We start from the raw sequence: 26,089 nt of genomic DNA, 5'->3' as shown, positions 1-26,089 counted from the left end.
AAAAAAAAAACTGATAGTACAAGAGGTTCATGTCCCATATATAAAAACCCACTTCTGGAATGTGGAGTCTTTCTACAAAAGAAAGAATGTCTAGCTAGATTGCAAGGAGGGAAGACAGATCTCATTGGGGCAAGAACTTGGGTTTTATCTCTTTATTTGGTTGCACTGGGTCTTAGCTGTGGCAGGTGGGCTCTTTAGTTGTGGCGTGTGAACTCTTAGTTGCTGCATGCATGTGGGATTTAGTTCCCTGACCAGGGATTGAATCTGGGACCCCTGCATTGGGAGTGTGGAGTCTTATCCACTGTACCACCAGGGAAGTCCCTTGGGTTTCATCTCTGACACATGTTTGGTTATACTTGATCTTGTGGCATATGATCATGAATTTCATGAATTTTTTTTTTTTTTTTTGGCTACTTTGGGTCTTTGGTGCTGTGTGTTGGGCATTCTCTAGTTGCGGCAAGCGGGGTCTGTTCTTCATTGCGGCGCACAGGCTTCTCATTGCGGTGGCTTCTCTTGTTTCGGGCACAGGCTCTGGGCATGTGGGCTTCAGTAGTTGCGGCGTGTGGGCTCAGCATTTGTGGCTCGCGGGCTCTAAAGCGCAGGCTCAGTAGTTGCGGCGCACGGGTTTAGTTGCTCCACGGCATGTGGGATCTTCCCGGACCAGGGCTTGAACCCATGTACCCTGCATTGGCAGTGGATTCTTAACCACTGCACCACCAGGGAAGTCCTTCATGAATTTTTGAGATTTGCACTTGATGTTTCAGTCTGAAACTTCTTCCCTCTTGTCATCTTCTGGACTTCTAAATTATGTAGTAATGAAATTAGAAATGGTCACCATATCATCATGCTTTTTAACATTTTGTCATTGTTGATTATAACCGTATCTGTAGACTTTCTTTTAAAATACCATTACTTTTGTTTTCTGTGTGCTTATCCATCACCATTAGAGATTACCCAGGGACTTCATTTGACCCTCATATTAAAGCCGACTTTGGAACCCTGTGTTTGGATTCAGTATATTCTTGCTAAGGGCCTCTCATATCTCACTACCATTCCCTTAAAAAATCAGACACATCTCACCTTTCTCCTCTTTCCATCCTAAGGGAAATTGATCAATATTCATTTTATTATTTTTGATGCTCTAAGAAGTTGTATGTAAGCTTGGCCATCTAATCTATAAAAATGCCTTTTGGTCCTTTTGTAGAGAAATGGGAACAACAGCAAAATAGTAGGGCTTATTAGTTAATAAAATAAATCTTTTGAACTGCATCCTCTCTGTAGGTTCTATACAGCTGTGCGGAAGGAGTCTGGGACAAAATTGGTGGATGGGACCGGCCATAGACCTCACTACAGCCTTCGGACTCTCTGTAGGGCCCTGCGATTTGCAGCCTCCAATCCGTGTGGCAACATCCAGCGCTCGCTCTATGAGGTCTTTGTACAGTCTGTGTTTGGTTGGGAGCTTGTTGGATGGGCACACCATGGGGAAGGAGCAAGTGGGGATGCCCATGCCAGGGTTGCCAGTGTTTTCTGTTTAGTCAGATGAGCTCAGAACTTTTCATACCGGAACTACCCTGCCCTTTTTCTACCATTGTGTCCCATTTAAAAGTTGTTCTGGGGCTTCCCTGGTGGCGCAGTGGTTAAGAATCCACCTGCCAATGCAGGGGATACAGGTTCAAGCCCTGGTCCAGGAAGACCCCACATGCTGCGGAGCATCTAAGCCCGTGCGCCACAGCTACTGAGCCTGGGCTCTAGAGCCTGTGAGCCACAACTACTGAAGCCCGCGCATCTAGAGCCCGTGCTCCGCAACAAGAGAAGCCCCCACAATGAGAAGCCCACGCATTGCAACGAAGAATAGGCCCTGCTCGCCGCAACTAGAGAAAGCCTGCACACAGCAATGAAGACCCAACGCAGCCAATTAATTAATTAATTAATTAAAATAAAGTAAAATAAATAATAAAAAATACATTCTTTAAAAAAAAAAAGTTGTTCCGGGCACCAGCGCCACCCGAGAGGTTGAATTTTGTTTCTGAAATAAGTTGGCCTGTTATTGCAGAAGGATAAATAGTGTTACATGTATTTGTGTTTTCTCTAGGGCTTTTGTTTGGGTTTCTTAACACAGCTTGACAGGGCATCACACCCAATAGTTCAGAAGCTCATCTGTCAGCACATTGTTTCTGGCAATGTTAAAAGTCTGCTGAAGCAGGTAGGTTCTTTTTTGATTTTTGACTTAAATGAAAGGCTGAAATATCAAATTGTTAGCTGTTTTGATTTTGGTTTTGGTTTTTTTTGCAAAACTTGTTTCTAATTATAAAAGTTGTCAGTTTGTTCCACAAAATTTTAACATAGGTGGTGAAAATTCCTGATAATCCTGATCTTTGGAGATTTAAACACTATAGTTAGTCCTTTCCATCTAAATCGTGTGTGTGTGTGTGTGTGTTTACATATATATATATATATTTAAAAGTTAAAAAACCTTTTTTATATATTCAAATTCTAATATATGTGTGTGTAGATTTATCAAGGTAAACTCTAATACAGGCATACCTCACTTTATTGCAGTTTGCTTTATTGCACTTAGTAGATACTGCAGTTTTTTACAAATTGAAGGTCTGTGGCAACCCTATGTTGTCAGTGATGGTTAGCATTTTTAGCAATAAAGCATTTTAAAATGAAGATACATACATCTTTGTTAGACATGTTACTGCACACCTAATAGATTGTAGTACAGTGTAAACATAACTTTCATATGCATTGAGAAACCAAAAAATTTGTGTGACTGGCTTTATTGCCGTATTGGCTTTATTGTGATATTTGCTTTATTGCCGTAGTCTGGAATCAAATCTGGAAAATCTCCAAGGTCTGCCTGTATATATGTAATATAAGTAATATAAATGAAACCGTCTCATAAGAATGTTCTGTAGTTTCCTTTCTTAACCTAACTATATCCTGGATATATTTTTATGTCTGTACCACAGATCACTGTGAGTGACGTGCTTTCTAATTGTCACATAGCATTTCATTGGAAGCTTGTGCCACAGTTTATCTGCACACCCCCCCTTCTGACTGATGGTTGGGCTTTTTTTCCCCTTTCCTTTTCTTGTTTCTATTATACACAATAACCGTTCCAGTTTGACAGGAAATCACAAAATAACATGGGATTGAAAGAGGCTGAGAGAAACTGGCTCACAAACTGACTTGTTTGTCTATTGCTTGCTCTTTAGGAAGAAAGAGCCATTGGGATTGTGGGTACTTTGGATTCAATGTTTTTTCCTTTTAAAAAATTATACAAGTAACACATGAATATATACTTTTGGTAAACTGTGACAATGCTGAGAAAATACTCAAGCTTGCTTCGATTATTATCGCATTACCATTCCCCTCCACTTATTTTTTTGTATGCTTTCCTCATGCTTATATATGATGGTGGCTTAACAGTTCTTTTTTCTCACTGCTCTTCTGCCCAACTGAGAAGTCCTTAAAAGCAGTGCCTACAACTGTGGCTTCAAGTCAGGGGGCTAAATGTTCTAGAAGAGCACTTTTCTATAGCTATGTATCTGACCACCATTTGACCATTTTTGATCTATAAAAATGGCAGTTTTGTATCAATCAACTTAACTTCCACCATACCTTCAAAAGGTTATGCCATCATCTACAGTATTATCCTTAACAGATTAGTTTCTCTGGAGGGTTGCTTTTATTTTTAATGTCTTCTAGGGGATCCAGAACATAGTAGTGCATAGCGCCCCCCTCTCCCCGCCCCAATACAACACTGGCTATGTTTTGGGAATGTGGTTTGTATGAAATACATGTTTTTGACCAAAATACTTAGAGTGGGATGTTTGGTAGATGAGAGAAGAGAACTGAGTCATAAACTATCTGAGAAATTATTTTCATTCAAGTTTTCCCCCATATCTACCTAACCCCACCTGAATTTTAAAACCAGTACATGTCGCCATTTTGTTCTCCTTCCTCAAAGTAATTTTTTTTCATGTTCATTTGTGGGTTTTAATGTTGAAAGCATCCAGAACAAGCAGCATTCTTGGTGACAGTTTTTTTCCCACTTTACACCCCTCTCTGAAAGCCATAGTTGTCGTGGGTCTGTGGGTTATTTCTCTAACTCTTGTGTCTTTCAGCCTATTCCAGAACCAAAAGGAGGTCGACTTATCCAGGTGGAAGGCTACTGGATTTCGGTGGGAGACAAGGAACCTACAATAGATGAGACATATATCCTCACGTCTTCCGTCAAGCTGAACCTGAGAGACATAGTCCGAGTGGTCTCTGCAGGGTGTGTGGACCTTTTCTAACACTGCTCTGTTGTCTTACCAGCATAGGCATTGCTGAAAGTCTAGTCCTACTTGCTGAACTTTCAAAGGGCTCTATTATTATTCATTGGCTGAGTGAATAATTATTTTCTAAGTCAATCCTGTCACTTTTCTCCAGACACAAAACATCGTTTCTAGTTGTACCTTTGGTGGGAGCAATATGGACACAGATTATATTGGCCATCATTAAGGTTGCTTTTTAGTATTTTGCTGATGGATACTCATTACCCATTACTTGTTCAGTGAGTAACAGTTACTCCCGCTTACTGTTTCTCACTAGTGCAAGAGAGGCTGGAATTACTTTCCTCGGTAGTTTCTGAGGAACCTTTTTTTTTGCGGTACACGGGCCTCTCACTGTTGTGGCCCCTCCCGTTGCAGAGCATAGGCTCCGGACGCACAGGCTCAGCGGCCATGGCTCACGGGCCCAGCCGCTCCGCAGCATGTGGGATCCTCCCGGACCGGGGCACGAACCCGTGTCCCCTGCATCGGCAGGTGGACTCTCAACCACTGCACCACCAGGGAAGCCCCTGAGGAAGCATTTTTACATAGAAACTTCTCAGGGCTTAAGAAACGTTCTATTAGTAGTACATAGGTATATAAAAATGTTCTCTTATGAAGATGTTAAATGTTATAGTTGTTCTTTTTTAAATACTACATGATTTAATTCTGGTTTCTGTCTTTTTTTTTCTCTTTTTAATTGCTTTATTGGCTGATCCTTTAAAGAACATATCCAGTGCTGATTCAGGGAGAGACATCAGTGGGTAAAACAAGCCTGATACGGTGGCTGGCCGCAGCTACTGGTAACCACTGTGTGCGTATTAACAACCACGAGCACACAGATATTCAGGAGTACATTGGTTGTTACACATCCGACTCCTCAGGGAAGCTCATGTTTAAAGAAGGTAAGGTTGTAATTCTATTTCTTGGGTCTCCTCAAACAATTTTCATCCTTTCCAGTTGAGGCACAGGATGGACGCCATAATAGCTGTTTTTTCTTTCTCCCTGAGCTATGTGATGGTTAAAGGGTGATGGTTAGGGCCCCAGCTTCCTTTGAGCCAGACGAACCTTGTTGGCTGTACACAGGACTGGGGCCTAGGTTTTTTTTGCTTTTTAAAAAATTAATTAATTAATTAATTTTTGGCTGTGTTGGGTCTTTGTTGCTGCACGCGGGCTTTCTCTAGTTGCGGAGGCTACTCTTCATTGTGGTGCGCGGGCTTCTCATTTTGCGGTGGCTTCTCGTTGTGGAGCACGGGCTCTAGGTGCATGGGCTTCAGTAGTTGTGGCACGTGGGCTTAGTTGCTCCGTGGCATGTGGGATCTTCCCAGACCAGGGATGGAACCTGTGTCCCCTGCCTTGGCAGGTGGATTCTTAGCCTCTGCACCACCAGGGAAGTCCTGGGGCCTAGTTTTGAAGAGTGCAGTTGAACTACATCATTTCCTAGAGAATCAGAAGAGGGGTAAGCATTGAACAGAGGGAAGCTGAGAATAGATGAGAATGTGGTGACTTAAATGAAAGTAGACTTCAGGGGAAAAAGTAAGTTGTGAATGTAATATTCATCAACTTTGGCTCCCCCTTTGTGCAAAATAAAAAGGAGTGGCCTTCCCTGGTGGCGCAGTGGTTGAGAGTCTGCCTGCCGACGCAGGGAACATGGGTTCATGCCCCGGTCTGGGAAGGTCCCACATGCTGTGGAGTGGCTGGGCCTGTGAGCCATGGCTGCTGAGCCTGTGTGTCCGGAGCCTGTGCTCCGCAATGGGAGAGGCCACACAGTGAGAGGCCCGCGTACCGCAAAAAAAAATAAAAAATAATAAAAAATAAAACGGAGTATGTTTAATTGAAAATTATGCTTCCTTGATACAACCACAAATTATTTGGGGACATGACTAGCTGCAGAGAATAATTTGCTTTGAAATTTAATGATAATCTAGGATTTGTTGATTTGTATATAACATTTTTAAAAAAACTTTGGACTAATTTATGCACTAATTTTCAGTATGTATTTCCTCTAAGGTGTTCTTATTGATGCTATGAGAAAGGGCTATTGGATTATTTTAGATGAGTTAAATTTGGCCCCTACCGATGTGCTAGAGGCACTGAACAGACTGTTGGATGATAACCGTGAATTGCTCGTAACAGAAACACAAGAAGTTGTTAAAGCACATCCTCGCTTCATGCTTTTTGCTACCCAGAATCCCCCAGGACTTTACGGAGGCAGAAAGGTGTGTAGCATTTGCCCCCTTACTCCTGTTTTTTACCGAATCGAGTAGAAAAGTCGTCTTGGTAACACTGAGATGTTTTTACCTCTGTTGAAGGATTTTTCTTTTTGTGGTGAATAGCAGAGCATACATTTTGGAAATTAAATGAAAAGGTCCTTTGTATCATGTTGTTTCTGTGCATTTCCCAGATGCTTTCTAGAGCCTTCAGGAATCGATTTGTGGAATTGCACTTTGATGAACTGCCTAGTTCTGAGTTGGAAACAATCTTGCACAAGCGGTGTAGCTTGCCACCCTCCTACTGCAGCAAGTTGGTTAAAGTCATGCTGGAGCTTCAGGTATCCCATCTCTCCATCACTTAGCTTCAAATGGACTGTGTTGATTAGATTTGGTGGTCAGAATCTGAGGCTCCCTGGGGTAGAAACAGCCCATCCACCCATTTATTATTTTTTTCAGAGTAAGGATCTGATCTTTAAAACTCATTCCATTAATATCCAGTTTTTGGTTTTGTGTTGTAAATTGGCAATTTAATACCATGTTAAAATTTTTCTGATAATTATATGTGATGACAGTTCCCTACTTGTGGATAATATGGAACATTTTACTTAGGTTGGAATTTGGCATCAACAAACTGCAGTTTTTGTTTTTTAAATGGGTGTAATCCTTGAGTGGACATAACTAAAAGAGATCCTTTATGTGTGGCTCTCCCTTTTCAGTTCTACAAAGCTACAGTTTGTTTTTTTTTTTTTAAGAATGTCCCTCCCCCCTTTTTTCCTAAAGATTTCCCAGAACTTACTCGTCATTTATTTATTTATTTGTTGCGGCAGATGGGCTCCTCAGTTGCAGTCGTGGGCTCCTTAGTTGCGGCTTGTGGACTCCTTAGTTGTGGCATGCAAAAACTCTTAGTTGCGGCATGCATCTGAGATCTAGTTCCCTGACCAGGGATTGAACCCGGACCCCTTGCATTGGGAGCGTGGAGTCTTAACCACTGCACCACCAGGGAAGTCCCAAGAATATCCCATTTATTTTATGGGGTTAAAAGTGGTTTTTATCAGAATTATACACTGTTAAATTACTTCCTAGAAAGCTAATAATTGCCACTCTTACTACTGTGGTCCCACACTGGGGGATTAATTTTCCTGCGTGTTTGCCACTATTTGTATTATTATTTGTAATTGTTTTCTATGTGTTACATGAGATGGAATTCCATTATTTGTTATGTTTTTTACTTACACATGGGTTTGAACATTTATCTTCAAACGATTGCAGTCCCTTTACTTTTTTTTTTTTTTTTTTTTTTGTGGTACCCGGGCCTCTCACTGCTGTGGCCTCTCCCGCCGTGGAGCACAGGCTCCGGACGCTCAGGCCCAGCGGCCATGGCTCACGGGCCCAGCCGCTCTGTGGCACGCGGGATCCTCCCGGACCGGAGCACGAGCTAACGTCCCCTGCATCGGCAGGTGGACTCTCAACCACTGCGCCACCAGGGAAGCCCTGCAGTCCCTTTACATTTAAGAAAAATTAATCTTAGTGGAATGAATCATTTTTATGGGAGCTTAAATTTGTCAGGAATTTTGTATAAGTTGTACTGTACGCTTGCCATTGCCCTTTTTCATTTGTTTTGGTCCTTTAATAGTCCTATCGCAGAGGTTCTTCAGTGTTTGCTGGAAAGCAAGGCTTCATCACCCTCCGTGATCTGTTCCGATGGGCTGAGCGATACAGATTGGCTGAGCAGACGGAGAAAGAGTATGACTGGTTGCAGCACTTAGCCAACGATGGTATGCTCTCAGCACATGCTCTGTAACTGTGGACGTAGGGCAGATTGCATGCTGTGTTATTACAACAAATCTTGCCCAAATTGTCGTCAGTATGTATATTTTACTAGGCATTGCAGGAACAGAGCTGTTCTCCCTCAAGTCCTGACTGATGTTGTAAGTGGTCCTATTTCTGCAGGCCTCTGTGCTGTTATGTTTTGGTTGCTAAGGTTTTCTCACTCTTAGCTTCAGGTGGCTCCCTGTGGGAGTCAGGATATGGACATAACGCCTTTAGGAGTTTAGGCAGGTGGTTGGTGGGGGTCTTTGAGCACCTTTTATCTGCATTGTGGTGACCATGGAGAGTTATGTTTGCGCCTTAGAGACGTACAGAAAACTGACGGGTTGGATAATACCAGAGTTCTGAGCCAAGGTAGTTACGTCATCTGAGACTCAGGTTTGTTACTTTGGTTTAATCAATGGGAAGAATTTGTATGTTCCTCTCTGTGCTAGCATAGAAAGCCTTTCTGAATCTTCTGAATTGAAAAGTCTTGATGAGTCCTTAACAGGGTGGTTACTAAGCGTGGGGAGGAAATAAAACTAACCCATGAGAGTTACATTTTCTCTTCGCTGGGAAAGAGTACAGGGAGGAGCCCCCTTTTTAAACTTTCTTTATCGAGGTATAACATAAAATGTAACAGTAAAGGGGGTAAAGTGCTCTGTTATTTCATGTGCAGCTTAATGTATTTTTACATAGGTGGGTACCCAGGTAAATCACCACCTCGGGAAAGATTTAGGATATTTCCAGTACCTCAGAAGATTCCTTCATGGCTCTTGCCAGCCTTAACTCCTAGAGATAGATAATCGCTGCTCTGACATCTGTCACCAGTGATGGATTCTGCCTGAGCTTGTGCTTCATCTAAATAGTATCATGCAGTATGTACTCTTGTGTCTGGCTTCTTTTCACTCAATCTAATGTGAGATTCAGCCATGCTGTTTTGTACATCAGGACTTCATTCCTTTTAAATTATTACTGTGTTGTAACCCATTGTATGGGAGATACCGTGATATGTTTGTCTGTTCTCTTGTTGATGGACATTTGGGTCATTTCTGCTTTTTAGCTATTAGAAAGAAAAGCTGCTCTGAACATTCCTGAGTGTCATTTGGTGCACATGAGTTCATTTGTGTTGGATTACCTAGAAGTCGTGTTGCCAAGGCAGAGGGCAGGCATATCGTTAGTTGTAGTAAGTTCTCCTGGTTTTCCAAAGTAGTTCTTCAGGTTTCCTCTTCCCAGCAGCTAATGCTCCATAGTATCAGTGTCCCTTGGTATTGACACTTGACGGTTCCTTTTCTTTTTCTTTCAAGGTTTTATGCTTCTGGCAGGCCGGGTCAGGAAGCAGGAGGAGGTTGATGTGATTCAAGAAGTCCTTGAAAAACATTTCAAGAAAAAATTGTGTCCTCAATCCCTCTTCTCCAAAGAAAATCTCCTAAAATTGCTGAGTGAGTAGGCCATCACATCCAGAGGAGAATAAATTGAGTTGTATTCATATTAGAACCTAAATATGTACTCTGCCTTTGATAGGTAAATTGTCTACTCAGATATCCACATTGGAGGCTAAATTCAGCCACGTCGTGTGGACCAAGGGCATGCGGAGACTGGCGATGCTGGTGGGAAGGGCGCTGGAATTCGGTGAACCAGTGCTGCTGGTTGGAGACACTGGGTAAAGTGGGGAGACAGTAACTCGTTTTGAGGGTTCAGTTCAATTCAGTAGAGTTCATGCAGTGTGTGCCCTTCTGGATAAGAGACATGGTAGGGTGCTGTGTTTTGGGGAAGGGCCCACTGAGCCAAGGGGCAGGCGCCCTGTGTGGCTAGATGCCCTGTGTTGGCCAGCAGTGTCTGTGGCCAGAGCTCCCCTCTCTTGTTGACTGGGGTGTTCGTGGGTGTGTATTTGGAATTCATGCTCCTTGTTAATCTGGTGTGTATCTCTTAACAGGTGTGGGAAAACTACTATCTGTCAAGTGTTTGCGGCCTTGGCAAAGCAGAAATTATACTCAGTCAACTGCCACTTACACATGGAGACGTCGGACTTCTTGGGGGGGTTGCGACCCATGAGACAGAAGCCAAATGACAAGGTTTGTCCTGAGCAAATGATAACATGTTCATTTAAAGAATTGTAGTGAGCTCTGTGCGAGAGTCAACTGTGGGATTTTATTCCTGGTGGGGCGTACAGGTTTGATACATACCTTATCTTCAAATTTTCACTGGTCTACAAGGGACCTCCACAAGCATCCTGTTATGCGAGATCCATTCCTGTTCTCCAGTCTTTGTTTTCTGCAGAGCAACTCCAGCAGACGCCCACTAGCTACGTGTGTAGCTAGTGGCTCTTGTGGAGCCGCCTGCCCTTTAATTTCACCCTCTTCTTTTCCAAATTGTAGGAAGAAATTGACACATCAAGACTCTTTGAGTGGCATGATGGGCCTCTGGTTCTGGCCATGAAGGAGGACGGCTTTTTCCTCTTGGATGAGATCTCCCTAGCCGACGACTCTGTCCTGGAAAGACTCAACAGGTACACGAGCGTAAGAGGTTTACCCTGTGTTTGATGCTTTTGCTGGTCTGGATTTTATAGATATTAATTCTTGTGCACAGTAATGTTCTTCATAGGTACACTGTATTCAGTAAATATTTGAAAATGATGATGAGCTATTGCTTTTTTTGGCTTTAGCACTCAGTGTCTTTAAGAGACCTAGTTTTTCTGTTTAGCTATGAATAATCAGAAAGATGGGACTATGGGAGGATAGGGCTAAAACAAAGAAGCCCAAGTTAAAATTCTTTTTTAAGGCAAATTATGTGGCCATTATCTTAATTTTTTTTTCAAAGAACTAGAATCAAAATCCTGGATGTTACAGCTGTAAGGCCTCTCAAAACCCCAGACCAGGACGCTGACCCTCCACACCAGACTTGGCTGGCCACATAGCCCCCTAGCCGCATACTGGTGTCGGATGTGAGAGCATGTGCTTGAGTAAGAAATCAGGCTTTGCTGGAGACATTCAAGCAAAGATGCCTTTCCAGAACAGAAAGGAAACTCATGCATCAGAAAAGGTGACTAGTGAACGTACTGAAAGAACATGGCTGCACAAATACTGAAATCTGATCAGATAAAACAGTTTAAGAAGTTTCTCAAAACCTACACAGTAAGCCTACGGTAAACCTGCTTTTTGCAGTGTAAAAGACTTCAGGACAAGAGAAGTAAAGCCTGAAGTGACCTCACCTGCTCAGAACATTGCTTCCAGAAATGTTTAAAAATGACACGAAGGATATCAATGAGATTTCAGGAATATCCTGTTCAACAGAATGAAGCCCTGATAGCCAGTGCAGGATGCCTTGGCCAACCACGTAGATAAGTCCTGATGGACGGATCCCTGATGAGATACCGGAAATGAGGGCTCACCTAACAGAAACCGCCCGAAAGCAGTAGCTGCCGTGTGAACCAGCCATCTGTCCTGACTGGCAAATAAGAACCACTGGAGAAGCAAAATTGCTATTTACCAGAGTAATCAAAATAAGTCTTGTTGTGCAATGAAAATAGTAAGATGCAGCATTTGTTGAGACCTTAAGACTCAGCAGCTTGGTCACTTGATTAGAAAAATAAACCATTGTTTCTTCAAAATAGGTGTTCAGTCATGAGATAGGAAAAAAATTATATTACTAAAAGTAAAATAAATGGAAATAACCTGGGGGGGAAAAAACGAAACAGGGACTTCCTTGGCAGTCCAGTGGTTACGACTCCACGCTTTCACTGCCGAGGGCCCTGGTTCATTTCGTGGTCGGGGAACTAAGATCCCACAAGCTGCCCGGTCAAAAAGAAAAAGAAAAAAAAAAAAAAACCCAAAACAGAAAACCTCAGATCAGTGTGAATCTTGATGAATACCTGTGTTTCTCTCTTTATCGAGGTATAATTTACATATCATGAAGTGTACCTGTTTTAAATGTATAATTCAATAAGTTATTTTTTTTCTTTCTTTCTTTTTTTTGGGGGGGGGTTGTTTCTTTGTGGGGGGGGCTGGGGAGTTGGGCGGTGACCACGCCGCGCGGCTTGTGGGATCTTAGTTCCCCGACCAGAGAGCGAACCCCGGGCCCCAGCAGTGCGATTGCCAAGAGTCCTAACCACTGGACCGCCAGGACGTCCCCTAATTCGAGTTTTAGTAAATTTACTGAGTTTTGCAGCCACCACACTTCAGTTTACATTTTTATCATCCCAGTAGCATCCCTCCTGTGCATTTACAGTTTATCTTTGATGCCACCTCCTGCTCCAGGCAACTCCTCATCCACTTCATGTCTGTATAGATTTGTCTTTTCAGGAGATTTCATATAAGTGGTCTCTTCTTTAACTTTGCGTCAATGTTTTGAGGTCCCTCCATAGTATAGCCTATATCGTTAGTGTGTTCCTTTTTGTTCCTCATAGTATTTCATTGTGTAGATAATACCATATTTTTTTATCTATTCACCTCTTCTTGGGACTTGGGTTGTTTCTATATCTGTGAATAATGCTGCCATGAACGTTTGCATGCTAGGCTCCCATTTTTTATTTAATTTATTTTAAAATATTTATTTATTTGGTGGTGCCAGGTCTTAGTTGTGGCTCACCGGCTCCTTAGTTGCAGCACGTGGTCTCCTTAGTTGTAGCATGCGAACTCTTAGCTGCGGCATGCATGTGGGATCTAGTTCCCTGACCAGGGATCAAAACCAGGCCCCCTGCATTGGGAGTGTGGAGTCTTATCCACTGTGCTGCCAGGGAAGTTATGCTCCCATTTTTTAAAACAAGTGTCTTGACGTAAGTGGGAAAAGGAATTCTTTTTCTTTTGATCAGAACTGTTGTTCCACTACATAGGAATAGGGATAACTATTCACTTTGAAGTTTGTGGCAGGAAACCATTAACTAAAGTGAAAGCTCAGCAAAGGAGATGACTTTTTTTTTCCTTTTTGAGAACACTGAAGACCACAAAATAGAATACAGAAGGCTTTTCTAATCTGACATTCTCCAATTTTTCTTCTAGTGTCCTCGAAGTGGAAAAGTCTCTGTTATTAGCTGAGAAAGGCAACCTAGAGGACAAGGATAATGAGGTAGAGCTGTTGACTGCTGGGAAGAAATTCCGTATCTTGGCAACCATGAACCCCGGGGGTGACTTTGGGAAGAAAGAGGTAAAACTGTGTTCTTGAAGCATAATTTTTTTCTGCCTTTTGACCTCAGCTCACTGTACCCATAAATACAGTATGTAAAAATGGGTCTGGAATTTTATGTGGTAAAAACTGAGTAAAAGATAAAAATCCAGAAAGAGTCATTATAAGCTTGAAAAATAATTCTGACAGATAAAACATTTCCTTATTTGATGTCTCACTTTTGTATGTGCCTGAAATTTCATTATTTCAATCACTTTGCCTGGCTTTTTACATACCTTAAGGTAACAAAGTCTCATGAGAGCTCTGTGTGGAAGTTATTACGCTAGTTTTATGGATGAGAAAAGTTGAAACTGAAGTTTATTTTCCCGTTCTGCTTCTAGAGTCTACTCTGTTAAACACGAGAGTGGTGATATGAATGACTTAAAGTGACAAAAAAGCAGTCACAGCCAGGATCCTGTCCTGGTTTTGCAGGTGGAGAGTATCTGTTCCCTCAGGGCTCATGTGGGTCCCCCTCAGACTGTTGGTAAAGGAAAGGGTGAGGGTGATTTCTTCTGTTCAGAAGGTGGTATGAGGGTCCCCCAAGCCCCACGGCTTCCAGGCTCATGAAGCCTCTCAGTGGAGAAGTCTGCGTTGTGTGTGGGACCCTGGTGTGTTCAAGTTAGGGAAAGGGTAGTGTGGTAGTAGGTCAGGATGATGAGCAGAAATGGGTTGATCGGGAGTGAAAGTAGTTAAGATTCTTGATAACTTGGTGGCTGCCTGAAATGTGAAAATGATATTTAGGGCCTGATTTTCCTCAGTAGCATAAGAAGAAAGATGATCACTGTGCTTTGGGAAATGTACTGGAGGGAAGAAATAACATACAGCACAGTTTCAAAGTATGAAAACAGGCGCTGCGGCACATGGAAATAGCACAGAAAGATCTGATTTCAAGGTTGTATGTGTTAACTTGCCTGTCAGGTTAGCTTAAGTTTGTTTTAGACAGAGATTGCCGGCTTTTACCGAAGGGAAAGATAGCTTTTGGTTCTGCCTGCCTTGCTGCAGAGGGAGGTGGGATCCTGGAACCATGATCCTGCTCAGCCGGGATGGTGCTGAGCAGCACATGCAACCCCTGGTGCCTTTGCTGAGCTGCTCCTGGGTCCAGGCGTTGCTCCTGGTCCTGCTGTGCTAGGCCAGGTAGGCGGAGGATGGAGTTGATCTGTCCAGTAAAAGAAAATCGTTGGTGAACTTTTGTGAGCGGGTGTTATCTGACCTAGGGGGAGGGTAGGATGAATCCAGACTGAGGGCAAAGGCCCTGAGACTGGAGGACTAAACAGTTCTTTGTCATACAAGAGGTAAATATATACCTGTTTGCAATTTCACTCCCTTTGAGCCGCATCAAAGTTTTCTCCTTCTACTTCAGACAGCTCTCCCCCATGGGAAGATAGCGTTTATTTTCTCCAAACCACCAGTCAAGTAGCTGAAGGGAAAGTAAAGGGAAGGGCCTTTGCTTAGGGGGAAGTGTTGGGGTTTGGAAGTCATCTGTGGGGGCTGAATCCTTCTTGCACCACAGACTCTATAAGACCTTGAAGTTCTCTACCATGATTATAAAGAAAGGGGTGGTAGTACGAGCTCGGGGAGTGTGGTGGAGATAATGAGATGACATGTGGAAGGAGCTGGACCAATAGGTGTTCAGTGAATTATAGACAGTAGTAGAGGTGATAAAAGAAGCATTGGGCACCTGCCACATTCACAGCCAGCATTCATTCAAAGGATTTGTTTTCTAGCTTTCCTCATAGGTATTAAATTCACATTAGAATTTGTGTTCTTTGTAGCTGTCTCCTGCCTTAAGAAACCGTTTTACAGAAATATGGTGCCCTCAAAGCACAAGCCGTGAAGACTTAACTCAGATTATCAGCCATAATCTTCGCCCAGGATTGTCTCTGGGCAGAACAGATCATAAAGGTGAGAGTGCTCGGGTGGTGCCGGTGGGGTGTGTGTGTGTGTTGGAGGGAGGGAAATAGCATGTTTAGCAGTAGGTGTGTATGGCCTGTTCTATGGAGAAGTGATAACAAATAGATCTAAAGAAGACGTGATACTAGCCTATTGCCCTCTACCGAAGTACCCCTTCTTCACCTTGCTTCCATCACTGGGTTACTACGTTTTAGCTTTCTGATTGTTTCACCTGTCGGCCATCTTTATATATAAGGCGTATTTGTTGGCTAAAGATAAGGAAATGTGGTTTAAATTTTAATCATTACCACCGTTAGAAAATGTTCATAGAATTTTAAACTGCATTTCCTTAGTAGTTGTCACTTTATTTTATTTTAAATTTTCCTTTTATTATGAAAATTTCAAGCACAAGGAAAATAGAGTAGTATTTTAAAAATTCGCATAGACTTGTAACCTAAATTTAATAATTCTTAAAATATCCAGTAAGAGCCAAAACATTTATTATACTTTTTTTTTTTTTTTTTCAAATTGAGCCTAGATTGCCCTGATTAATCCCATATTCTCGGCATTGAATGGGCTAAATTTAGGACATAGATCTGGTTCTAAGCCTTAATACAAACCCTAATACAAGTAGTTTTTTGGATCATTTTGCCTCTCTGTCTTAAAGAATATAAAAGGATGTCTGCTTCTTTGAGATTGAGGTTCTTGGATATGTTCAGCTTTTTAAAGGCATGCTAAAGCACAGCTTCAAAAATAGGTAGGATGGCTGTGGAGAGTAGGTGCATGGGTCCCAGCCTCATCTGTGGTATATTAGGAAAGATCGGCTCTTTAGTCACCTGAGCACAGACTTCCTTTTAAGAAGGGCCTTTACTGAACCTCAGTATTCACGGGTGTACACAGTGCTGTCTGAACAGCTGGAGTTCCCCTGGCTCCACCAATATCACAGCTACTCAGTGGTGCAGAATTGACTAAGCCTGCGACTCCCAAACTCACCTGGACAACTTGTTTAAATACAGCTTGCAGGGCCCTGCACCCAGGGCTTCTGATTCAGTCGGTCTGGTGTAGGGCATGAGAATTTGCCTTCCTAACAAGTTCCCAGGTGGTCCAATAATATTGGTCTATAGCCCACAATCAGAACTTGTGTGTTACCTTGGTTGTGTGCATTGGTGCATTTATGGTGAAAATTCAAGTAAAAAGAGAAGACAGAAATTGTTAAGCTGGCATGGTTTGTCTTTCGGCTCTGGGTTGGGACTGGGTCGCCCAAGGAAGTAACCTCTGAATCTCATATGGACTGCTTACTCTTCTGAGCTACTTGGATTGTGATAAGAATGGCGGAGGATACAACTGCTGTTAAGCTGCCACGTTTGCTGCATCATCAGTGCTTTTCATGTTTAACTGAGCAGACTGTTCCTCCACAGGGCATAAGCACTGGGACCCCTAGGACTTACTCTGAGCCTTATGGCTTGTCCTTAAGGAGCTTGTTTACTCCATGCTTTCCAGGCTGCATGGCAGCAGACATCCCTGGGGAGGCATTAGAGACCCTGAGGGAACATGGAGCATGAGGGAGAAGTGGCTTAATAATTTATATCAGTCTTTTCATTTGGAAATGGATCAGGGTGGCACAGCATAAAAACATTTTTTAAATTGTGTAATATAAAACAGGAAATTAGGGAATTCCCTTGCAGTCCAGTGGTTAGGACTCCATGCTACCACTGTAGAGGGGCACAGGTTCGATCCCTGGTTAGGGAACAAAGATCCCACGAGCCGCACACTGCCAAAAAAAAAAAAGGAAACTAGACATAGCTTTTCCCCAGATTTTCTTTAAGGATATATATGATTCACTGAATTTAATATTTCAACTATTATGGATTCTAAATTGATTTAGGGTATTTAAGATATATTTACTGCATCGTCTTAATGAAAATATAAATACCACTGTGGGTACCACTTACTTTCTCTATTATTTTTGGTTCACAAATCTCTATAGTAGTATTATGCATACATTGATAATATAACAAAAAAAGATTCTGTAATGAAACCTTTTCTATATTTGACGTATTGATGAAATTGATGTATTTTAAAAAAATGGATCTCTGAAGGGCATGTGGGCTGCTTTTTCCATTCTCAAACTCTCATTGACCAGTATTTCTCAAAGCATTCTCTTTTCATTAAAATGACATATTGTTCAGAGCTTTTCTTTGAGTTGTATTTCTAGAAGTAGAAATTAGGAACTTCCGAGCTCCCATTAGTTGTGGCCAGATTGCTCTCCAGAAAGTTGGCCCCATTCACAGTGCTGCCAGCAACCTAATTAGTTCCCCAACCAGGGATTGAACCCAGGCCCCAATACTGAGAGCGTCGAGTCCCAACCACTGGACTGCCAGGGAATTCCCGTCATTTTTTTTCTTTTTAATTACAATGAAATCTATTATTTTATCCTTATTAATTTAATGGATATTCTAAAATTTCATTTTCTTTTATTACTAGTGAATGGAGCATTCTCTGTAGTTTATTTAAAAATAACTATTATTTTACACATTGCTATTTGTGTATTTTTGCATAATATTCCTTAATACATTTATCATGTAGGTTTCTGTCTTCTATTATCTTCAATATTTGTTGTTAAAAAATACATATATGGGGCTTCCCTGGTGGCACAGTGGTTGGGAGTCCGCCTGCCGATGCAGGGGACGCGGGTTCGTGCCCCGGTCAGGGAAGATCCCACATGCCGCGGAGCGGCTGGGCCCGTGAGCCGTGGCTGCTGAGCCTGCGCATCTGGAGCCTGTGCTCCGCAACGGGAGAGGCCACAACAGTGAGAGGCCCGCGTACTGCAAAAAACAAAACAAACAAACAAAAATACATATATGAACCCATCCCATCCACTTTATCTCTGATGATCTTCTGTTTCTTTAATAGTCATGATTTAATTTCTCTTTATTAATGGATAAATTATTTCATTTTCCTTAAGTCCTTGATTTACTTCAGATTTTTTCCACTCTGAAATGTGGATCCAGGTACTCATGTTTAACATCTAGCTTTTGAAACAGTATTTAATTTCTTTCCTCTTGTTAACTAGACTTTCCCCCATGAGTTGTCATTTTACGTTCTGTCTTAAGATTTGTGTTTTTTTCTCTAATTAGTATTTTTCTTCTAACCAGTTTGCAGTGTAACTTGAAAGCTGTTACTGTATAGTCTACTTTTTATTACAGCAGTGCTGATTCCTCATCATATTTTCTTTTTAAAAAGCATTCCTTGGTATTCATACTTTTTAGATAAATGTTTACTATTGACTTCAGAAGTTATATGAAGTACTCTACTAAATTTGATTGTCATTGCTTTGAATGTCTGTGTATGACTTAAGTATTTTGTTTCCAGACAAATATTTTACAATATGAAATTGTGAAAATTAGAATAGTCATTAACTTGAACCACGCAACATAATTTGTGAATCCTCTGATTTGCTAAATTGTGATTGATGAACAGATGGACCAAACAAACAAAAAACCTAGACTGAATGCCACTGGAATCATGATAATCCCCATTCCACTGAATCAGTTAAAAATATATATAAATCTGTATGTTTTCTAAAATCATTGTGTCTTGTCTTCAAAATTATATCTGAACATGAACCAAATGAATATTTCTTTGAGCTGTTTTCAGGGTGCTTTCTTAGACTTTAATTCTCAAAGTTTTCTTTCTGGTGTTTTTTTGTTTGTTTGTTTTGGTAGGGGTAGAATGTGTTCTTGAACCCTACGGGAATGTGATTAAAGCCATGGACCCCATTTGCTTAGAAAAAGTATTAATGTACATTCACAAAAATTTGCATATAATCTCATGAAACATAGATCCCTTTTAAACCATCAGTGGGCCCCAGGTTGCAAATCCCTGTCCAGCGTCTTCCCAAACAGCAAATACCTTTGTTTTCTTGTGTCTTAGGGGCTGACATAGCTGAGGTGATGCTGGATTTCATTGACTGGCTGACCCACCAGGAGTTTGGCCGAAGGTGTGTGGTCAGTATCAGAGATATCCTGTCCTGGGTTAACTTCATGAACACAATGGGGGAGGAAGCTGCTTTGAAAAGGCCGGAGACCATCTCCACAGTGACGTCTTTTGTCCACGCCGCCTGCCTGGTGTACATAGATGGAATAGGTTCAGGTATGTTGTCTGTTAGCTGGTGAGAACAAGGGGTGAGGATAGAGGGGACTGTGAGGTGGAGCAAGCCCAGACCTCTGAGCCAGATGCCTTTAACATTTCCAAGACTCACAGTGGCTCTCTTGTTCTTTTACTCTTTTTGAGAGGCGATTGGTGTAAAAGATACGCGAAAACTTTTCATTGCTTATAGACCAGGGATTTAGTAAATGTGAAGCAGCGCTTATGATAGAAAGAAGGCTGCTGGGAACGCTTGTGCTCCTGAAGAGCGTCACATGGCACCTCTGAATGCGGTCGTTCAGAGTTCACGGGCCTGAATCCTGTGGTTGGTTTTAAGCTTACTACAATTTTATTAAATTTAATGTTTAAGTTTTTTCAGCCATGAAAATTAGAAATACAGCCCACATGACTAAAAGTACCATATTAGTTACTCTTTTCTCCAGACTGATTTCTCACAGAGTGACTGGAGTGCTTTACTGAATAAGCTGCTACTGAATTGATGACGTGACAGTTGTGGGGAGAGGGGAGTCACACTCCTTCTTAGGGCTGCTTATACTAGCAATCGTATTTTGGCTGTGATTCAGGAGCCCGTCCTAGAGTTCCTGCTGAGTGGTTGTGAAGCTGGGTGCCCTGCTGTTGTTTGATGGACCGATCCTCTTCGTTTAGGGGTAACTTCATCTGGGTTTGGTACGGCTCTCTTGGCTCGCAAAGAATGTCTGAAATTCCTAATCAAGAAACTTTCCAAGGTCGTCCGACTTACAGAAAGTCAGAAAAACGAATTGAAGATTTATGACAGACTCAAAGCCAAAGAATTCACTGCAATAGATAACCTTTGGGGAATTCATCCATTTTTTATACCAAGGGGTAAGAATGATTTTAAATAAATAAGATTCTCTTCTTGTGGTTTACAAATACTTGACCTTTATTGTGACTTTTAACTTTACTGTATCATGATTACTTTTGAACTAGAAATCTGAGTTAGAATCTGACTTGGCGTAATCATAATTGTATGAGTGGTTAAAAAATATATAACAGGCATATAAAAATAGAAAATATAGTCTTTAATACATGAGTAAATTGTCCCATAAAAATGCATTTATATGTTTATTATTTGGTGCTCAAAACAAGACCTTTCCTATAGTGGTAATTCAGCCCATAATGTTTCAACTATAGAACTTTATCACCTTTTACAAAAACAGTTTTGTGAACCCTTGAGGGCAGGTGTCACTCATCTTCCTGTCCCTGGCATCTGCCACATAGCCTAGCAGTCAAAGGCATTCAGAGAATGTCTGCTGAGTGAGTGAATGGATGAATAAATGAGTGATTAAATAGGAAATGCAGGTGGATTTCAGTTCTAATCCTTGCTCTTATTAGGTTGCCTTTGTCAAATATTTAAATGAGGCAGTTATATTAGATATCTTTCCAGGGCACTCTGGACTTTTCGGATCGTTGCTTCTCTAGCAGAGTCATCTATTTCTTGTCCCTTCTTTCCTCTCTGTGTCAAGAATTGTTGAGTGCCTGGAATGTGTAGAGGTGCAGTGGCAGTTAGCGGGGGTTCAGTGGTGAACTAAACCAGCCCAACTTCCGGGCTGAATGGAACATTGCCCCTTTCCCTCTCCCTCTTCAACAGTACTGTCTTCATCCCTGATGGGGTTCCCCCGTGATCTAACCATTAGGTCCCTTCCCCAAGCCATCATGGTAGTATTCAGTTCTCTCGTGTAGGAGCTGTGTGCTCGTGGCCTGGGACTGGGGTGGTCCTTGCTTCTGCTTCCGTAGCTGAGGTAATAAATGTTTTCCTAGCCCCACTGCCTCCAAACTGATGTACCAACAGCTTCTGCCAGGAGACATAGTGGCATAAATATTAAGCCCTCTAAGACTGTTATTAGTCCTGCACTTCAGCTGTATTATGGGTTAAGGATGCATCCTGAATTGTCTTGGTGGCCTAAAAACCTTGGATGAAATTGTTTATATGGGCTTATATACCAAGCTTCCACTTGACTTTTAGGAAAATACAAGTATAAGGTAAATTGTACAAGTACATGTAGTAGTAATTCCAGGTGTAGGTTGTGAAAGGAAAGAAGTATGCTTGCAGTTTCGACCTATATGAGTATGTATAGATGTAGGTGTAGGAAGTGCCGAGATCTGTGTAGTAGGCACAGTTGAAGAAAGTATGCTGCTGGCTCTTCCTGGAAAGCATTTCATGGAACCAAAAGTGAGGAAATATCAAAATAGGACTAAGCGTTTTCACCACAGATGGTACTTTACTGACTGACAGTCTACTTGGTGGATTCTTTTAATCTCCAGTTGATATATATGTATGATTTGGTGATGTCCAGCTTATATGTGGCTTTTCTTTTCTCCATTTCAGGACCTGTCTTGCACAGGAATAATATCGCCGACTATGCACTCAGTGCGGGCACCACAGCTATGAATGCCCAGAGGCTCTTAAGAGCTACAAAACTGAACAAACCTATCCTCTTGGAGGGCTCCCCTGGTGTGGGCAAGACGAGCTTGGTGGGAGCCTTAGCCAAGGCTTCAGGCAACACACTTGTCCGAATCAACTTGTCAGAGCAGACGGTAAGCTTAAGTCATGCTACAGCTGATGGGGGTAGGTGTAGGGAGTAATGTTTTTATCTATTTTTTGTTTGTTTTGGTTTTCGGTTTTTTTTGTGGTACGCAGGCCCCTCACTGTTGTGGCCTCTCCCGTTGCGGAGCACAGGCTCCGGATGCTCAGGCTCAGCGGCCATGGCTCACGAGCCCAGCCGCTCCGCGGCATGTGGAATCTTCCCGGACCGGGGCATGAACCCGTGTCCCCTGCATCGGCAGGCGGACTCTCAACCACTGCGCCACCAGGGAAACCCTGTAATTCTCTTTTGAGAGGGAATCACTCATTTCAGTTTTTATTGTAATACAGCCTCTCTATTTTTGTCCTTTCTAAAAATATTAATTACAGATAAAATGACCCTTTAAACAATCTTATGAAAATATGGGACAGAGATGACAAATTAAATAATCTCCTGGGATGGGGTCTGGGAGGAGGGCCTGGGCATTGTTTTTGGTGTGTGTGGTTTTTGTTTTTTAAGGTCACCAATTTATTTCCAAGTATATCCGATGTTGAGAACTATCGATCTAGAGCTCCAGTTGATAGATGCTTAGACTGTTATGATGATAAGATGCTTGGGGCATATCTGGGCTCCTGGTAAAGAGTTCTGGGATTGATTAGTTCTCTCTTGGGGGTAAGACTAAAAAGTGGTACAAGGCCTAAGTATTTACCATTTTATGTTTGGGGTCTTGGGATCTAGTTCATTTTCTGTGTAATGTTGGCTTTTCTCCATTTCTTCCTCCTCTCAAAGGACATCACAGACCTGTTTGGAGCAGATCTACCTGTTGAAGGTGGCAAGGGAGGAGAGTTTGCCTGGCGTGATGGCCCCTTGCTGGCAGCCTTGAAGGCAGGCCATTGGATTGTGTTGGATGAGGTGAGAGGATGGCCCATTGTGCCAACGTGGGACTACAAGTGTGAGAAATGGGGGTGGGGGCAGAATTTTTCGAGGCTTGAGGGCACTTCGCAATGGATGATCATGCTCTTGGCTAGTAAAGGCAAATTCTCTGATGAAAAGACTCCTCCGTGGTCTCCTTTATGAATAAGAAAAGTCACTTGTCAGAAAGCATATACAGAACTCCCCCCATGTATAGGGTTGGCCAGAAAGTTCGTTTGGGTTTTCCCGTAGCATCTTACGGAAAACCAAATGAACTTTTTGGCCAACCCAATATAACCTACAAACTCTCCTACTTTTGTGAGCTAGCCTCCAGAAAAAGTGCCTCTTCACTAGTTATATGCTCTAGTCGCTGGCAGGCTTGCTGTATTTGTATTTATTTTCAGAGATAAACGTAGTTTACAAATAGTGCCAACCACCTCATTTCAGCAGAGAGGCTGGGGAAAGTTATAGTAGGAAGAGACATAGAAAAATGGTGAGAAAATGGTCAATGTTATATGTGCACATGGGATAAATTAATGACCAGAAAAACAGAGCACATCATGTGATATGTGATAAGTGTCGAATCTCTGTGACTGACAGGTAGCTAGAGAGATATGGAGAAGTGAGGCACAAAATAAAAAAATTGAAGGTTGTGGCCAAAGGGTTTGAGTTAGTTCGGGATGTGCAATGTCAGTTCCGGAAAAGATGAGCAAGTAGTTGTGTAGCTTAAATGATTTGAGTGATGAAAGTGCCACAGATGACTTTTGACACAGACCCCGGCAGGTTCCCTAGATTCAGACCCCCCTTGCGTCTGCAGTAAGGGGGATGGATTCCTTTTCTGCTGAGCTGCTTCCTAATTACCAGATATTAAAGAGAAGGAGGGTTTTGGTTTTTGTTTTATTCCCCCCAGATTTTTTTGAAAAAGATATGTGATAGAATAATCATCAGCCAGGAAAAAAAGAGTGCCTTGTTTCAAAGCTAGAAGACTACTGACCATAGTCATATTTTGTGGAAATGCACATAGGGACTGCAAGGCATTCTGGCCTTGCAGTCACACATAAGAGCAGCTTTTAGAACTTGACCCGTATGTGGGTATATAGGAGAGTTTGTGTTTTGAGTGCTTATGTAAGCATGACACTTGAAATTCTAATATAGTCTGATTTTTGGCCCATTTGCATTTTACTGATTCACATTTCACAGTTGAATTTTTCCATGTTACCTAAAAACCACCCATGCTTCACATCCCTGAGCTCTGAACTTAGCATCTGAGGACCTCCATTCAGCTCTTTTCATTTCTGGCGCTCGCACAAATCCTCGTGTTTGTTCTTGTTGTTCACAAAACTGTTGGCATAGTTAGATCTACTTTATGTAGTTTATGTCATGACTTTGAAGCCCATTTGGAGAGTTTATTCAGTATTTGAGCTGGGAAGGATGTTTATTTAAGTATGTAAAGAGCTATCTTACTTCACCTTAAAAAGTCCCAGAGCGAACGTGAGATATCTTTGTATTGGAAAGTTTCTTTTGTAAGCTATGATCTATAAAGTAGGCCAATATAGGAGCAGATAATGGATACAGTTTTATTTTTGAGACTAATTTAACTGCTTTAAAAAATTTTAACCTACATACTCAGTTTACTTAAAATTATTATTACTTATTATTATTTACTTATTATTCCTATTTTATACACCCCAAATTTCTCTAACATATATATGAAATAATAGGATGAGTACACATCAGTTCAGCTTGAGAAGCAGAGTGTTACCAATGTTGTTTGAACTCCTTCCCCCTTGAGGATAAGACTACTTTTTGTGCATATTATTCTTTCGCTTTTTGTAGCAGCTATACAGCATATAAAATAAGTATATGCTCTTTCTTCTCCAAATAGCTTAACCTGGCTTCGCAGTCAGTCTTGGAAGGACTCAATGCTTGTTTTGACCACCGAGGAGAAATCTATATTCCTGAGTTAGGAATGAGCTTTCAAGTGCTGCATGAGAAGACGAAGATTTTTGGTTGTCAAAATCCTTTTAGACAAGGAGGCGGAAGGAAGGGCTTGCCCAGGTCTTTCCTAAATAGGTTTACTCAGGTAAGATTTGCTGTTGCCTCAGAAACCAAAGGTGGTGTCAGTGGCAATAATACTGCTGACACATAGCTATGAGGGTGCCCACTATGAGAATGAGACAGGCTCAGTGTAATGATCTGCTTCTCGATTTCATATCTTTATATGTTGGATATCAATGTGACTGATTTCCATAATCACTTCTCTCCTGCTGTGAATCCTTTGTCTTAGGTCTCAGAGGACCTGGTATGTTATCAGTTGGAGGAAAGTAAGATGACCACCATCTTGAGGATTCTATTACTGTGCTCAGAGATTAAGGCCAATCTTTGACCTTTTCAGGTGTATTTGTGATCTGTTAGAACATTAAAAGATTATTTTATAATGAAAATGCATTTAAATCTAAGTAAAATAAAGTATAAAAAACTACCATGAAGAAGAAAAAATCCAGTATTCTCCATACCAAAGTCAGCCACTATTAATAGTTGGTATCTTTTCTTATCACCTTTATTCTCATTAGCAGCAGAAGGTGTGTGTGTGTGTACACGTAGGCTTACATGTTTTAACATCTTTTTTCAAAGTTTGGCTAATGTAGTGGCTTGGAAATGCTTCTAGATGTTAGCTTTCTTTTATGCCCCATCCCTTGATAATTAAGAATTTACTGAGTATCTTTTAAGAAATTTATTATGAAAAATTTCAAACATTGAAAAGTTGATCAAATTTTAAAATGAATGCTCATATACCTACCATCTGGATTTTTTAGAGCATTTTACATAATATATAGGAAGCTAAAATTACAAATATACTTAAAAAAATTACTTGCATGTCTTTCTCTAATTCACTAGAATGAAGCTAACAAGAAAACCCTCTTTTGCTCTATATTTCAAAGATTTTATATAATTCCGTATCCTAAAAATGCAAGAAAAGAAATTTCTATAACTGAAATATATATATTACTGAAGTATTACTACTTTGGTGTTAAAATAAAAATGTTACGTAAGTCACAGTAGTCATTTCTGGTGTTTG

General features: G+C 41.5%; 1 protein-coding gene and 1 pseudogene across 1 annotated transcript in view; both read left to right on the top strand.

Annotated features, from left to right (window-relative positions):
- Positions 1-26,089, top strand: part of MDN1 (midasin AAA ATPase 1) — a 154,942-nt gene that overhangs the window by 52,178 nt on the left and 76,675 nt on the right. Inside the window, exons 21-38 of the mRNA XM_030859499.2 lie at positions 1,282-1,429; positions 2,093-2,203; positions 4,134-4,285; positions 5,046-5,224; positions 6,330-6,538; positions 6,724-6,870; positions 8,166-8,307; positions 9,646-9,780; positions 9,863-10,001; positions 10,275-10,413; positions 10,717-10,847; positions 13,336-13,480; positions 15,271-15,400; positions 19,322-19,540; positions 20,201-20,398; positions 21,903-22,111; positions 22,888-23,010; positions 24,896-25,093. Of these exons, the coding sequence (XP_030715359.2) occupies positions 1,282-1,429; positions 2,093-2,203; positions 4,134-4,285; positions 5,046-5,224; positions 6,330-6,538; positions 6,724-6,870; positions 8,166-8,307; positions 9,646-9,780; positions 9,863-10,001; positions 10,275-10,413; positions 10,717-10,847; positions 13,336-13,480; positions 15,271-15,400; positions 19,322-19,540; positions 20,201-20,398; positions 21,903-22,111; positions 22,888-23,010; positions 24,896-25,093 (2,854 nt within the window). The remainder of the gene's footprint in view (positions 1-1,281; positions 1,430-2,092; positions 2,204-4,133; positions 4,286-5,045; positions 5,225-6,329; positions 6,539-6,723; positions 6,871-8,165; positions 8,308-9,645; positions 9,781-9,862; positions 10,002-10,274; positions 10,414-10,716; positions 10,848-13,335; positions 13,481-15,270; positions 15,401-19,321; positions 19,541-20,200; positions 20,399-21,902; positions 22,112-22,887; positions 23,011-24,895; positions 25,094-26,089) is intronic.
- LOC132593402 (mitochondrial import inner membrane translocase subunit Tim9-like) lies at positions 11,407-11,682 on the top strand (annotated as a pseudogene).

This window comes from Globicephala melas, chromosome 14, assembly GCF_963455315.2.
Source record: "Globicephala melas chromosome 14, mGloMel1.2, whole genome shotgun sequence".
NCBI lineage: Eukaryota > Metazoa > Chordata > Mammalia > Artiodactyla > Delphinidae > Globicephala > Globicephala melas.
This window is presented reverse-complemented; position numbering and strand designations above follow the sequence as displayed.